Consider the following 16,508-nt stretch of genomic DNA (forward strand, 5'->3'; position numbering starts at 1 on the left):
GTTTTTCTTTGTTAGTGAATAGTGGCTCTCATTGTGGTTTACTAGAGTCTCAATCTTTGGGAATGGCTTTGTTTCCTTTTCCCAGCTGCCATTTTAGAGATTTAATAGCCCTCTTCATGTCACCAGGGAGGTTTTATGTTTTTTTTGTTTTAAACTCTACAGATCTGATAGTTATCAGGTGTGGTTAGATGCTTAAAATACAATAAACTGTGGTTGATTACAGTTAATTTGATGATTTAACAAGGGAGGTAGCTATATTTTCACACAATCCCTACATTTAAAAACTGCTTTTACCTTTGACACTAAAATTTGTTTAATGGTCTGAGAGGGGGAATACTTTTTCATTGCACTGCAGTGTGTCGTGTGAAAGTAAAAGCTCATGACATCGCAAACTGCAGTAAATTTTATGCGAAACAACTAAACAAAATCCCAAAGCAATAAATAAAAAGCTCATTTCCTGCTCACTCCTTTTATTGGAATAATATTTCTAAGTAGCAGGCGAATGCTGATGATCAATTGCATTTGACTGTTTGAGTATTTGTTACACATATTCAAGGACGAAACACGTCAGCAGCGATTTTAGAGAAACTGTTTGAGCCGTTCATCAATCTGGAGATGGTTTTGAGGGCAATTATTACTAATGTAGAGTTCTTTGAAGGAATCTAATATAAAGTTTCTTTTGTGAACATTTGGCAAAAAAACCCCTAAATAAATCTACATAATAGAAGTCTTACTTCTTTGCAGATGCTTTCAAACAATATTTGAAAGCATCTCAAAAGGCATTTGATAAATTATACAGTATCAAATTAATTTATTACAAACACAGTTCTACAAGCTCTTAAATCTGACTTTCAAAGTTTTACTCATTTACACTTAGTGAAATGTCAGGAGTTATTGTTTATTTAAAGGTAGTTTAGATCTTATTTTAAGACGTGGTGTTAATGACCCAACGGCTTCCTACATGTTTTAATTGAAATGCTAAATCAGTCTGGACAAACATCTTCAAATCTTACTGACTCTTGTCAGTAATCGTAAATATTTATTTAGCATTTTATTAATAAAAATATACTTTACATTTTAGAAGTTTGCGTATCATTTATTATGCTTTTATATTGTCAAAAGTATAAATTGCTTTAACTCACTGAGAAAACAAATCACATTAAGATCATGTGACTTTCACGGTTTCTATGAACACATTCAACATGCAGCTGCATTTGATTCAAATTCTGAAAAATTTGAATCAAATGCAGCTGATAAATCGAAGAAAAATTTCCAGCAGTACATTGAATTTATGAATATGTAGAAGGTTGAGCGTTATTCCCTGAAAAACAAGTCTCATCAGTATAATTCACATGGATGTGATATTTTAAAACAGAACTGTTTGACTTCTTCTGCTTCTCCGCAGCATCTTTAAACCTGTTGCTTCAGTATTAACAAAACTATAATAAAAGGGATAAATGAAGAACTTCAGTCTGATCTTAAACACTTTAGAAATGCTCCTTTTTACTGCTGTCAATGCCACAGAACACAACATTTATTTCATTTTCCGTTTGCTGATGAAATGAACTCTCATGTTACCTACCAGCTATGAATCATTACCGTCTTAGCTTGTGTGACGGCTTTGTGATGTTGTCACAGCTCGTATTTTTTTGTTCTCTGACGGCCAACACATTCAGGTGAACAACATCGTGCTGCAGGATGTGCGTCATGAGGAGGCGGTAGCTGCGCTGAAGAACACCTCTGATATGGTTTACCTCAAGGTGGCCAAGCCGGGACCCGTGCATCTGAACGACATGTACGCCCCTCCAGACTACTCCAGCAGTACGTATCTGAATCGACCTGTTGGTTGAATCCTCCTCTCCTGTCCGAGAGGAAGACCTTCACAATACGCCTTGCATCTTTTCCATCTTCGTCATGAAAGTTTTTGTGTTTTTAGGAGTTGATCACTGTTCTCTGATCAAACTGCAATGCCCAGACACCCACATAGTGCATGTAGTAAATGCTTGTGCACACGCACGCAGTTTCTCCCACAGCAACAAGCACAGTTCTCTGCCACCCACAGAGTGTGGATGGTTTCTCACATCCCACCTGCTCATGAGAGCCCACGATCTTGAGCTGCAGCTTCTCAGATTTCAGCAGAGCAGTGATTTAATGTTACAGGAGACCAGAGTGGGACTCTCATTGATGGTGGTTTCTATTAATCTGTTCCAGTCTTGTCTTCAGTACACAGCATCCTCTTGTACTGCATTTAATACGATCAGCAAAGCCTTGGTTTAGAGAAATCTGCTTCCTAATACTTAGCTTGTTTGAAATTAGTACAGTTGCATCCAATGATGGTATTCAAATAAAGGCAGAAATTTTAAGAATGTTTTGATAGAGAATCGGATTAATTTATAAATAAAGATCAAGATTTTTCCACAGAAGAGCAGCTGCTCTGAACCCTCACACTGTTACTTTTAGTATTGCGTAAGAAAAAGTGATCAATTTTAATATATGTCACACATTTTATCCACTTGTGCATAATCTCAACTCACAACTCATATTTTACTAGACTGTTCTTTATGAGCATAAAGAACAGTCTTTCTTTATGCTGATCGATAAAGACAGACTGTTGGATAATTACATACACTAGGACTGCAATGGCGATAATATTAGTAAATAATGCAAAGATATCATTAGGTGTGATGTGAGCCTTTTTATTTCTTTTATCTTTTTCTCATCTGTGACCTTTGGCATTTTGGCCAACGTTATCTTTGTTCTGCGTGAGCGTTGGCTATTGTGAGACTCTGTCCAAATTTTAGTCAGTTGGACATATTAGCATAAAAATAAACTTCTCAACACTTGGAATAGCCAAAAAATATTACAATAATAGCATTGCATAAGCCTGTCACAATAAACTAATTTTACTGGATGATAAATTGTCCCAGATGTTATTGTGATAAATGATAATATTGTTGTTTTGAGACCATTTTTCAAATAATATGACAATCGCATAAAAATGCAATAACTCAATATCAAATATCTATAAACATTTAATCCTAATGAATATTTGACACTTGGATGATATTTTAAATATCCAAAGTAAAGAAACAAAACAAAAGAAATAACAAATAAAATTTATTATGAAGTCTCTGTAAACAAAATTATCCTTCAAAACAAGGTCTAGTTGAGACCAGAGCACCAGACTGCGGACTTTATCATCCAGTTTTTGGCAGAAAGAGACAAAAGAGAAAAAACGATAAATATTGCAAATGGAAATTATTGAGTTTGTTTTAATTTATCATACGATTAATTGATTTATTGCTTATTGTGACAGGCCTGGTATTGCACACTCGGATGAAGCAATGAGCATGAAAGAGTCTTCATGGATGTTTATAACTGTTGTCATGAAGTGTCATTCGGTAAATAAAGACACTTTTAATGCAACTTTGTATTAAAAGTGTCATTATTTTCCATCATGTTTATGACAGTGCCATATCATTATTATGCACACCACTTCAGATAAAGTGTTAGCCAAGTTTTTTGAAACGACCTTTACCCTAACAACAATAGATGGTATTTTCGATTTTCAGATGCTGTTTTACTTCCTGTAGCGCTTTTGTTTTAATCATTCTTTCTTTCCCCCTACTGGCCTGGCCCTCCCTCCAGCCTTTCCCACCATGGTGGACAACCACGTCAGCCACAGTTACATGGGGGCGATGGAGCCAAAGCCGGTGTACCCGCCGCCCCAGGTCACCCCGTCAAGGTACTCGCCCGTCCCCCGCCACATGCTTGGGGAGGAAGACTTCACGAGGTAAGTTCCAGTTTATCCCCACCACGGCTGATTCTCTCGTTTTTTTCCAATGCTGTCACAACAATAACTCTGAACAAGTCATAGTTGTGTCTGGCTGGTGTAACATGCCTGTGGAGCGCACCTGTTTCATGTTTCTGGGGAGTATCTTTCTGTTTCGTTTGGGTTTCTTTCAGTTGCCAGTGGCCTCCATTTTGTTTTAGCTTCACATGCATCGTCATGGGGATTCTATAGATACATGCTTGAGCAGTAGTTTTAAGTATCCTCATGAAGTGCTTGACGGTGGAAAAAGAAACACAGACTTAATTTCCAAATGTCAGCTCATCGGGGCCGTGGCGGTGCACACTACATCATAGCTGGACAGCGTGCGGTGGCTGTGTGCTGAGAGAAGCTCCTTGTCACTTCTTGTACTTGTTATGACTGTGTTTTAACCTTTGACTTCATATCCAGCTAGTGGATCAGAAGTAGCATTCATAAGGGCCTGATTGGACTGTCCCACGAGGCTTTGAGTCAGCTTAACCCAGAGCTCTGGGGAGAGAGGGCTGTATTCCCCCTGTTTGTTGGTGTGTGTGCGTGTGTGTTTTCCTGGGTGAATGTTTATGTTGCCCTGTTATGTCCTTGTACAATCTGTCTACATGAGTCGTATGAGTATTTGTCGCATCTTTGTTGGTATGTGTGCTTTCTTTGTGTCCTACACTTGTCCCGTTCACTGTGATTCCTGTACCCCACAGCAGGGCTGAACCTATTTACAGTGTCATCCACAAACCTGGGGATAGCAAGGCGCCCCAGGCCCACTACAGAGGCTTCTGTCCTTCCCCTGCTCCCCTGTGCCAAGGTCCACTCCCCTTCTCTGGCAGGTACTAACCTAGTCCACCACGCCTTACTTAGCTAACCCTCCTCTCTGTATCTCAGCATCTGGATCTGGCCTAAGACAGAGTAGAACCAGGGAAGAGGAAAGCTTCCTGATCAGCAGTAAATACTGCCACAGCTGTGTAATAAAACACACTATGATACAAGCAAAGACAGACTCAGAGGATGAGAACGACAAAACTATATGAAGGAGAGGGGAGGGTTGGAAGGGGTCGCAGGGTGACCTTTGTGATTTCCTGTTTTAGTTCTCTTTGTGTTTGCATGTAAATGTTTCCCTACCTCATGTGTATGTGACAGCTTCATGTTGGTGCAACGTGTGGTAGTGCCTCTTACAGTATTTCCAATGACCAACAGGGCGTTTGAGTCCAGTCGGAAAGTTTCATACCCTGTGATTGTGACTTCGGTGCATATCTTTGGACTGGAAGATGCATCTTTACTGAGTTACTCAGACCTAGGGCTGCACGACATGGCTGAAAAACATATCTCCATGTAAGCATTTAATATCAGTCGATATTGACCCAGTTTTCACTCCACTTTGTTGTTTTATACTTTAAGTGGTTATGAGGCATGGCGAAGAAACCTTAAACTGTCACAGCGCAAGTTACTTAACAAGTTGTTGCTAGGTAACACTAGTTACTCAGCAGGTTGTTGCTAGGTAACCAATGAGCGAGTGAGTTAGTTGATTCTACAAACCTTGCTTAGCCGGCCATGAGTGGTTGACTAAAGTCTTTTCTCTGCCTACATCTCCCAGAATGCTGTGCAGTTTTGGATTGGAGATTGCTCTTTCTTTCCTTTCTTTCCTTCTTTCTCTCTTTATTTTGAACAATTAAAAAAAATACATGGGGAAAAACACATTAGTAACAACTTAATATTTAAAGCAAAATTATTATGTAAAACAAAACACAAGTTGTTCAAAAAGGGAGCAGAAAGAAGCAAAGGTTTATCCTGTCCCTGAGTTCAGTGAAATCATTGAATAGTCTATTAGATGTGTTACATATTGATATGGATCACCTTTCTATCGCAGCGTATATTGATATTGATTTATTGTCCAGCCCAACTCACACCTGTTGTTTGACTTGTTGTTTCTTAGCGAGTTGCTGTTTGATCACTTTTTGAAGCTCCTGCAACAGGTCTGGTTTGATAATTGACTAACTTTCTGCACAGAAGTTATAAAGTAAACCAAACTTTTGATCCAAGTCCACAACTCACAAAAGTGTACACACCCTCAAGTCGGATAACTACGTGTAAAATCATTTCAAAACTGTTTCTTCATACTTCGAACATTTTTAGTGGGACTGCATAAGTGTGCACATCCTTAAGCTAATATTAGTAGCATCTCTAGATCACAGCTCTTTTTAATGTTGGATTTAGTTCTGTACTCTGGCTTGACTATTACAAACCTTTAGTTTTCTTCTCGTATAGTAAGTTTTGACTTACTTTGGTGCTAGAAAATAAATCCTTCCTCATCTTCATCCTTAACCAGACACCTGAAGCTTTTGAGTCAGATTATATTTCAATTTGACCTGATTATAATTTCATCCACCTTGGAAAAACCGGGTCTATTTGAGGATAACTCACCCCAGTTCATTATGCTGCCACTGCTATATTTATCTGTAGGTGTAATGTTTTTTTGAGGGGTGAATCCCTGCTGGTTTGCGATCGTGCCACGGTGTTGACTTCTTCCTGACTGATGTGTGCAATGAGATCATCCTTTGTAACCACTCTGCCTCTGGCCTTTGCTAGATGACTCAAAAGAGAAAATGTCTGGGAAATTAAAGTGAAACTGCTTATCTTTACTACGGATACAACATAATTGCAATAATCATTGTTAGGTGTGTATCTAATGAGGGCGAAGACTGAAACTGATTTAAAAAGTGCCCTAGTTTGGGGTATGCAGACTAAGACAGGATGCATGTTGCACCTTTTTATTTTTACATGTCTTTTTATTTCAGTTTAACATGGATACATGTCACATGGTTGACATGGTTGCATTTTTACCCTGGTATTTTAACAGCACTTTGCACACTTTTGTATTGTCAACTACCTTTAAAAATTGACGTTTAAAATGATTAATTTCCACAATCATTTTACTAGTAATTTAGAACATTCAATAAACGTTGAAAATATGAAAATAGAACATTTTTAGCATGCATTTTGGTTCATTATGCTGGAGGAATATCAGAGCCATGTCAACATTTTAACTAAATGACTATTTAGCCATAAAACAGTCAAAGAAAATGTTATAATTCTCAGTGTTATTTATCTAAAAGTGTAAGGCTTCTAACTTTAGATTTAGATTTCAAGTGCAGTTTGGAATACATTATAAAAATGCTATACTGCTTCCAAATTGCAAGAATTCATTGAGAGATTCCCTGGCACTGCAAAGTACAAGCTACTACAAGTTACTTGTCTCACTTGTTAAGAGGCTACGGAAATAATACCAAACAATACAATCAGAATATATTAAACTTTATCAGGAGTTCGTGACGTTTATAACCCAAAGAACCATTTCATCTAAATAACATTTCTTTAGAGCCACATGTTTTGAAAAAACAAAAGAGTTTTTAGAGATTCAACTTTTTATTTCTATTTCTAGGTTTAAAAACACAAAATTGTTATCACAAAGAGGATGGATATGCATTTTCCTCTGAGATGTTGATATTTCTGTAAAATTATGTTAAAGGGCAACTTTATGTAGCGTTAAAAGTTACATCATTATTATTTATTTCTGTTGGGTTTTTTTATGGTTGCCTTTCTCCTCTTTTAAGTTTTAGATAAGACATCTACCTCCTTGAAATCCAAACACTCGGCCCGTTTCTGCTTCAGTGTAAAATGGAGCCCTACCTGCTCTTCACAAACACATCTCCACAGGAGCGCAGCCGAAAGGGCTTCCTGCTCCCACAAGCTGCCCGACTCCATCTGTCAGGAGGCATTGATAAAACCGAGCCCATATCTCAGACCTCGCTGCTTTCGGTGCTGCTCGTTATATTTATGGCAGCGGTTTGTGGGTTATTTTCTGTTTGGCAGCACTAAATGTGCAAAAGGGCCCCCCTGCATTTTGATTTTCTTTTCACAGCCTTGATCATTGTGCATCACCACATGGATGAACGCTAGAATGTTTCCGTATGAGCCGTTGCTTGTGTTAAATTTAGCCTATATTGTGTAACGAGTAGTCCATGCTCTGATTCCAGTACGCATGTTTGAGGAGATGGAACAGGAAGAATAACGCAGCAGCCAGAGAGAAAATTCTGATTATTCTGATTAGGATCCGTGAGGCTAAAACTTAAGAGGCTACCACGAATGCAAACTCTGATCCGGTACAGACCAGCAGACGAACAGCAGTAGCAGACAATCCTGCAGCTGTCATGATTCATCAGCACACTGGGAAAATCAGGCCACGCACTCCGGTCTTACCCCTCTCATCACCCATGCTGCCAGCTCTGATCACACATGCATACTGTACACAGAGACATTTGCTCATAGCGTGCTGACAAACGGACAAACACGCAGATAAGCGCAGTGCGCCGTTGTGACAGCGGGAGATGCCTCGCCGAAGTATACACCCGACCCATCACACACCTTGTAAATAAGCCGCACAGATGAGAACGGCCCACACAGCCGCCGTCCGCACACCTCTGCGCAATCAGGGGGAAAAAAAAAACATGGCGTCGTCTCGGAGGATGTCACGTCTGACAGCAAGTCACAGCACATGAGCATCTTTGCTGTATGAGACTAACAGGCAGGCTGCATTTCCTTTCTACCAGCCATTGGCTCCAACTGGCAAGGTTATTTTAGATCAGGGGTGTCCAATGTGTGGCCCAAGGGCCATTTGTGGCCCCTGGAGTGATTTTCTCTGCCCCCCCCCCCCAACTGCAGTTCAAGACTGATACAAATTAAATGTGTCCAGCACAGGCGGTGGATGCAGAGACTTTTTATTTATATTCAGGGTGAAATTATGACCGACATTATTCTCTTATAATGGAAAATGACACAAAATATTACTCTTTTTATTACCAAACCTTGATAATAAGTAGAATTGGGGTGAGGATTTATCATATCGTAAAAATTTTTGATTTATTGTTGTCATGATAAATTTCACTCATTGATAATGAATAAAAAAACTAAACTGACAGTACGCTATTTTTGCTATTTTCTGTTTGTTCCATGAGAGCTTCAATAAATATAAGTACATTTGAAAATATGATTAAATGTTGTTACTGTATGCAGTTTTGTGATATAAATTACACTTTTTTTAAGTCATTGTTTTTCAAGAACAATGTTTGTGTTTGTGGTTCTTTGCTTAATGCTGTCACAACCATACAGTTTCTTAAAAAAAAAAGGAATAATTTTTTTTATCACAATCTTAATTGTTACCACAAACTATGGAGATAAAATTTTAAGTCCATATCGCCCACCCTTAATGAAGAAACACATTTATCCAGAGACGTTTCCTGAAAAGATAACTTTGCTGCACCCAAATCAAAAGTCTTATAAGAAATGTATTGAAATTATTAACATCCACATTTTATTTAACTGATTAAACTTGGCTAAATATAGAAACATTTTGAAAGAGTGACTCAAATCCTGTTCTTATAAGTGAAAGTATGTTTGTTTGTTCAATCGAGCCCAAAAGAATTTGAAAATAAGATGCCTTTGTTTTACCACAGCAAAATCATTTTTAAAGTTTTGGATCTACGATGAGTAACATCCTTTATCTACAATACAAACCAAACTAAACAACAACAAAAAAAACAATCAGCCATTTTATGAGTTAGGTTTTTGTATTTTTAAAATTTTCTTTTGTCCTCTGAGTACTTTTTACTCGAGGATTTAGGACACGCCTGTTTTATGTAGATGTTTCAGTCTTTTTCCCGGCTGCACCTCCCCCTCACAGTTCTCCATCTGATATTAGCCCCTTTCTGGTTTCTGTCCACATTGGGCTGATGGGAGATAACGCGTGTTTAAAATGCATCTTTGTGAACTATCGCTAAAGAAGCAGCTCCCCTCTGCAAATACTGCCGAGCTCCACAGCAGATTCTGTGTGCAAATATTTTGGAAACTTTGGATTCTTGGACTGTTATCCGCCATGCAGCGCCATTGGTTTGAGGCTTCTGTTTGGTCTGTGACACAGAGGCGACTCGTAAAATAAAACCAGAATTATAATAACAGGGAGCAGATCCTGCTAAAGTTTGAAAGAACAAACTTTTTTCCATAACAGTAAAATAAACTTGTATTTTAAGCTTTGCAGCGATAAGTCACTCATGGAAAAATGGGATCTATTATTAAAATGATCTTTAGTTGCAACCTTAGCTTTTGGTCATCAAGATAATACAACAATCATCTCTGAGGACGTCACAGATTATCTACACACAGTTTGACTCTGTCTACAAGTGGCTGCACCGCATTTTATTTACTTTTATTTCATTTATTTCAAACAGGTTTTGAAAAACAAATAATCAGTGTGACAAGAGAAAACATGCATAGCCAAGAACATAACAATCAGTTTACCACTACCTTTCTGTTTGAAAAGAACTAGGAAGAAGTGATCAGTCACTTATTTAATCCTACCCCTTATCTGAATTTTATGACATGTAATATTTACCGAGTCAATAATTATCAGAAATTTGAAATATTCACATACCAACAAACAAAATTATTACAAACTAACTCTCATAACAAGACAAGAAAATCTACTAATGATAATAGTAATAATGATAATTGTGAATAACTGGGTATACAGCATCAGAATAATTACCAACTCCTTGCCAATATACACCCAATAAAAACCTGAATGAGTTTTACTGGGATTTCGTACGCTACGCAGCGCTTTTGCAAGGTGCATAGATCCTTTGCACAGCAGTTGAACAACAGTGCTTCAAGCCTGAGTCCCGCAGCAGCAGGTGAGCTAATCAGTAACTCCCTTTTCCTGCAAACACAAAAACCTCCAACTGGTGAGTGCAAGAATTCACCCAATGGAGTCGCTTTGATGTTTGCTTTGCACATTTAAAGGCTGCAAAAACACAAAAAAGGAGGCTGAAATAAAACTAATTAAGCCAGATTCACACATCGCAGGTGTTAATCATTCTCCACTGATTTTCTATTTGGTCACAGACGGTGACAGTGTTTGAATTTCCACCTTGCTAGTGAACAAATATGTCACTGTCAAGTTAGAGGAAAAGAGCAGCAAAGAGAAGTTGTATGGGGGGAATTAAATCAGTGAAGCGCAGACAGTACAGTACATACGTCATCTGTTTGAGGAAGGGAGAGATAAAGTGTCTGGAAATGGCGTCCATCTGCAGTGTCCGCCATTAATCAACCAAGCAGAGCCAATTACTGTGCTGCGTCCAGGGTAGCCCGACCTGCCGGACCCTGCTGCCCAGATATCCATTCAGAGCCTGGGGACGGAGCCGCCGCAGCCTCAGCCAACCAGCACACTGAGGCTCGGGGGGAGGAGGAGGCGGGCTCCGAATTATAAAGAGAAAAGGGTTCTGCCGCTCCAGAATTGTTTACATTCCTGCCATGGATGAAAAGGCGGAGGGGAGGGGAGAGGAGGGGAAGCAGGTCTTGTGATGCAGGGTGGAGGCTTTAATGCTGCATTTGAAATAGTAAGAATTCACAGCTATTTTCTACTGAAAATGGCACCGTCAATGTGAAAATGCCTGAAATGTGAAAATGCACGTTTTCAAATACATGTTTTATTATCTCAAATTAAGCATCACATTCAGGAATGTTTAAAAGATTTTTATTTCAAACATCTTTTAGAAATGTTTGTTGAGCTTTGGTGGAAGATCAATAACCTGCTGCAGTAAGTATATATTACCTTGGTTTTATCAAAACATCCATGTTTTGTTTTGTGTTTTTAAGAATGTTTGGTACTACTGGACCTTATTTGACAGTAATATGACAGGAAGAAGGCAGAGACATGCAGCAAAGGATCCGAGGACGGGATTTGAACTCGGGACGTAATTCTCTGTATGCAGGGGGCTTGCTTTTAACCACTGAGTTTTTTAAAGTGAAATTTGTCACTGAGCACAGGAGTCTGATTCTCCTCACTCATCTTTTTATGCACGTTTGCAAAACCACATTGTTGAACGGAGTGCAAGACTCTCCGCTTTGAGCAACGCGCTGCTTTGAGAGGAGGCTTTTAGGTCAACTTCGGTACTGCGATTAATCTGAATTGTACAACAGAGTATTTAAACCAGCTAAGAAAATGAAAAGCATACAATTGTAAGGATAAAGTTGTCATTTTGCATTAATATAGTTGTAAAGGAATAAAGTCATAATATTATGAGAATAAAGTCAAGTTTGCACAGTCATCAATTATGAAACAAGCAACAAACATTACATTTTGTCAAAATTGTCAAGCAAATAAAAATCATATGTTGATCAAAGTCATATTAGGACTTTATTCTCTAAATATGAAATTTTATATTTTTACATCTCGTTCTTTTGACATTATTCTCATGATACTATGATTATTCTTTTAATATTATGACTTTATTCTTGTATGAGTTTATTCTGGTGTTATCGATCGCCTTTATTCTCAGACGAGTTTATTTTTGTAATATTATGACTTGATTCTTGTAAGGAGGGCTGCACAGTGGCGCAGTTGGTAGCGCTGTTGCCTTGCAGCAAGAAGGTTCTGGGTTCGATTCCCGGCCCCGGCCTTTCTGCATGGAGTTTGCATGTTCTCCCTGTGCATGCGTGGGTTTTCTCCGGGTACTCTGGTTTCCTCCCACAGTCCAAAAACATGACTGTCAGGTTGATTGGCCTCTCCAAATTGTCCCTAGGTGTGAATGAGTGTGTGCATGGTTGTGTGTCTCTGTGTTGCCCTGCAACAGACTGGCAACCAGCAACAGATGGGCACCAGCACCCCTCCCGACCCCAATAAGGGACAAGGGTGTAAAGAAAATGGATGGATGGATTCTTGTAAGATAATTTTATTTATATAGCACAATTTCAGCAACAAGGCAGTTGAAAGTGCTTTACAAAAGGCAAAAGTATAAAATTACATATTGGTTCCCCATGTTTAATAAGAATAAGAATGTATAATCTCTGGATTGTAATGTTTTCTTAGTATGTCCCATCGTGGCATTATGTAATATTAATGCATTACATTTTTTAGATTAATCGCATACTAACATGTTAACGTTCACAACCCTAATTAAAAATCTCATAAACAAGACAAACGCATTCTTCCTCAGATAAGGTGGTCTTTCTTATCTGCTGAAATATTCCACAGTAGTCTAAATATTATCCTGCTGTTGGGAAATCTTTGTTGCTGACCAGCAGTCAGTCAGGTCATTGATTATAAGATCAGCAAATCAGAGGCTTGGAAATGACGAAAGGTCATCCACGCGTACCTCAGCCCACTCAACCTTCTGCAAGTTATCAAGGAGTTCCTGGGAATCTATCTGTCTAGTCTCCGGAGGAGCGAGCTGACAGACAGGAATGCTGGTCTGCTGCTCTGCAGAGAGCTGAAGCCACCAACGCGTCACAGCAGAAACGGCGCAGCTTGATAGGAGATTAAATCTGAGCTGGAATCTTCTTCCAGTTTCTACAAAATGGATAAAAACTTGCTGGAACTGGAGCGTTGGGGTGAACTATGGCGACCCGCCTCGGAGCTGTTTCTCATCACAGCACACCAGGATGAGATAGGGGGAAGGAGGCCCCAGAAAAGAGCTTCTAAATGTGTGGACCTCCTCTGTGTGGAGGGTCAGAGTCTGTGAGCGGCCACCGCAGCAACGCCGTGTCCGAGATGTTCACGGTGAACATCTCATCCTCCATGTCGCTGGTGAAGAGGCTGCCTCAGCACGCAGTGGGGAAACGCTCTTTCAGAAGCACACACCGGATATGGATCCTAAGGTAACCATGGAGATCTGCGTGCCTTTGAAGCCGAGATGAAAAGCTCAAAATGGAAAGCGGGGTTATTTTAAGTCCAAGTTAACCTGAAGGCAAGTCGGCTGTTTTAGCATATTTAATGGCAGCAGCTGCTCACTGTTTTTTGTTTACAGATATTTGTTTTTGAAGCTGTGGAAAACATTAAACCCAGCATTAAACACCGTCATCCATACCGTTGGTTTTAGGGCAACTAAAAGGCATCAAAGAAATCATCTTTAAAGCTTTTCCTCTCTGTTTGCCACATTTCTCTTGTCTTTTTGTTGTAGGTACAGTTGTATTGTTATAATCTCCTCCAGTCTCCTAGTTCAGTTATTTAAAGGGGACTTAAGATGCAAAATTCACATTTTACACATTTTTGTAATTTCGCTTTAAAAAACCCATTCAGTAATTTCTTTGGAAATGTTGATGTTTTTTTTGGTGTCTGGAAAATTTCAAAAACCTCCCGATTGTTTGAGTCACAGTCGACGGAAAACTGTCGACTGTTTTCCAACCTCCATCACATTTAGTCAACTGGCTTTAATGCTGTTTTTCCAGTATGACTACTGTAAAGAACAAGTGTTTTGTTGTTGACTTTCCATCCTGAAACCACGTGCTGCATTCTTGTTGGTTGTACAGGAGCCTCCGCTTCTGCCTGTCAAAGCTGTACAGGTGTATAATTGCAAATCTGTCAATGTGAGTGCGAACATTAAGTTGGGCCAGTAGCAGCTTATTAAATTTAAAATGACACGATGGAAATCTCATTGTCTATGAATAATTTTGTGGAAAAAATTTTTTGTTGAACCCTATCATAACTTCTTTAAGGCTGTTGCATGTTTAATAGGTCACCTTTAAGAGTTTTTCTTCCCATTTAAGATAAACCTCAGAGTCTGAACTGCTTTCTCAGCCGCCGTTCGACAGGAAAAGCTGCCTTAACTTGGAGTCTGAGCGCAGCCATTAGGGAATGAGATGTAATTGTTCCTGTAGACCGCAGGCTGGGAAGACCACTAATGGGAGACATGCCGTCTTTTCTGTTGAGAGGAAATTGTGTGTGTTTTTGTGCACAGCGGTGGATGTTGATATCTGTTGAGAGTGTATATATGAGTGTGTGTGTGTGAGAGAAAGAGAGAGAGGGAACTGTTAGGTTTCCCAGAGTCTGCGTTTTTATGTGTGGTGTGTGATTTTGCTGTACTGAAGCGGTGGTTTGGCCTCTCCAGCATCTTAAAGCCCAGGCAGCCTGCTGGAGGATGAGTCATAGAGGCTAAAGGAGAGCTTTGGGTAGTGGCCTATTGTCGTGCTCTGATTTCACTGCATGCTTGTGTGTGTGTATGCATGTGAACATTCCCATGCATAGGCAGAAAGTGCTGCTATCAGTAGATAACAGCTCCTTGGACCTAGTGGTGTTACTGCTGATGTAGTGAACAGTGCAACCTGTCAAATATACTGCAACTCACTAATAAGACATAATAGAAAAGAATAGTTTAATCTGAAAATTTACACATCTTTCATTGCCAACTTTAAATAACACTTCCTTTAAATAGTATTATACTTTTTTTTTTCCAAAGTTTTTATTTATTTTCCACAATGGAAACATTTTCATGATGGTATCATTATCCTCCAGTATCATTCTTTGTCAGACTTCTGTTTGCTTTTTACATCTGTCCAGATTTGTGACGATATGCAGTGCCAGTACTAAACGGGTGTTGGTACCGGTTTAGCACCAGTGTTGAATTTTTTGTGGATGATTTCTGATGTTTGTTCATTTTAAGACTCTTACCTGCCAATTTTATGTTAGTTTTTATTATTTTTTAGCCTGTTGATATTAAACTCTTTAGCCTTCCCTTTAAGAATTATAGGAAGATATAAAACAGCTTTAAAAAACAGTGTTATAGGATAGTAAGCATCAAGTATTGATACAGAATGAGGAAAGGCAACATCATGTTCTTTTATTATTATTATTTTAAAGTAAAGATGAAAGAATTTTATATTTTGAACTTCATAATCTCAGCACAGTTAACAGCATTAATAAAACTACAGTGTGTATTTCCTGGAGAATCTAGATTTAAGACTGACTTATTTACAGTGATTATATGGAATCACTGTAAAGATTCTCTAATCTCTAGAGAATCTTGAGTCTTGATATTTCCAAAAGACTTCCAACATTCCCAAATCCAGCATCCTCCATAGTTCTGTTTACGATGTTATCCATTTTGATTGTGGTTTAGTGCAGCAGCTGTTGTTGAAACTGTATTTTCAAGAATAAATTGACAAATACAATTATTTGCGTAGTTTCTCTAACAGCAGCAGTAGTTTTGGACTGGAAGCACATCAACACTTTAACAAGCTGTCCTCTTTACCAAAAGTTTTACTAAAATCTGAAGTCGACGCTGTGAGGAGTCATAAATGTTTGACTTCTGATGACTCATATTTGTGCAAACAGTGATGCAAAGAGGAAGAGTGTACCACCAGCACACTGGTTGGTGAATCTTCAGCAGTCAATGATTTACCTGAATGTCTAAGCCTCATCTTGACTCATTTTGCATTTACCGTACATGTTTAGGCATATACAATATATTTATGTAGCATTTATAAGGAGGGGTTTGCTTTATTTTTGGTCAAACATTTTTCAACATGTTTTCAAAGTGGCTTCTCCATATAATCACTGTAAAGATGTCAGTCTTAAAATCTACCAAATACTTAGACTATTCATAAAAAGACGCAAACACAATTTTCCTCAACATTAAATCTGATTAAACTTCCTGTTTTAGATGATTTGGGATTAAATCACCTGACTAGCTATTTCTGATTTCTTTTGCTTTCTTTAAATTCAGAAATCTAAACATATTTCCTAGTATTCACATGGGTTAGTGACCACAGGCGCCATGAGCAGCTAAAATCTTTAAGAACATTTACACCTGCTTATTTTATTAGCTCAAACACCAAATATATCTTAATATCCATTAATATGCAC

At 38.7% G+C, this 16,508-nt stretch overlaps 1 protein-coding gene across 13 annotated transcripts in view; it reads left to right on the forward strand.

Moving 5' to 3' along the window:
- dlg3 (discs, large homolog 3 (Drosophila)) overlaps nt 1-16,508 on the forward strand; it is a 110,773-nt gene that overhangs the window by 61,018 nt on the left and 33,247 nt on the right. For 7 of the 13 annotated variants that reach the window (XM_008420772.3, XM_008420771.3, XM_081611787.1 and 4 more), the window contains 3 exons: nt 1,677-1,821; nt 3,631-3,793; nt 4,522-4,647. In XM_008420772.3, coding sequence (XP_008418994.2) covers nt 1,677-1,821; nt 3,631-3,793; nt 4,522-4,647 — 434 coding nt within the window. The remainder of the gene's footprint in view (nt 1-1,676; nt 1,822-3,630; nt 3,794-4,521; nt 4,648-16,508) is intronic. The other 6 variants (XM_008420776.3, XM_081611789.1, XM_008420777.3 and 3 more) reach the window with 3 other exon arrangements.

Source organism: Poecilia reticulata, chromosome 10 (assembly GCF_904066995.2).
Source record: "Poecilia reticulata chromosome 10, P_reticulata-male-v2, whole genome shotgun sequence".
Lineage (NCBI taxonomy): Eukaryota > Metazoa > Chordata > Actinopteri > Cyprinodontiformes > Poeciliidae > Poecilia > Poecilia reticulata.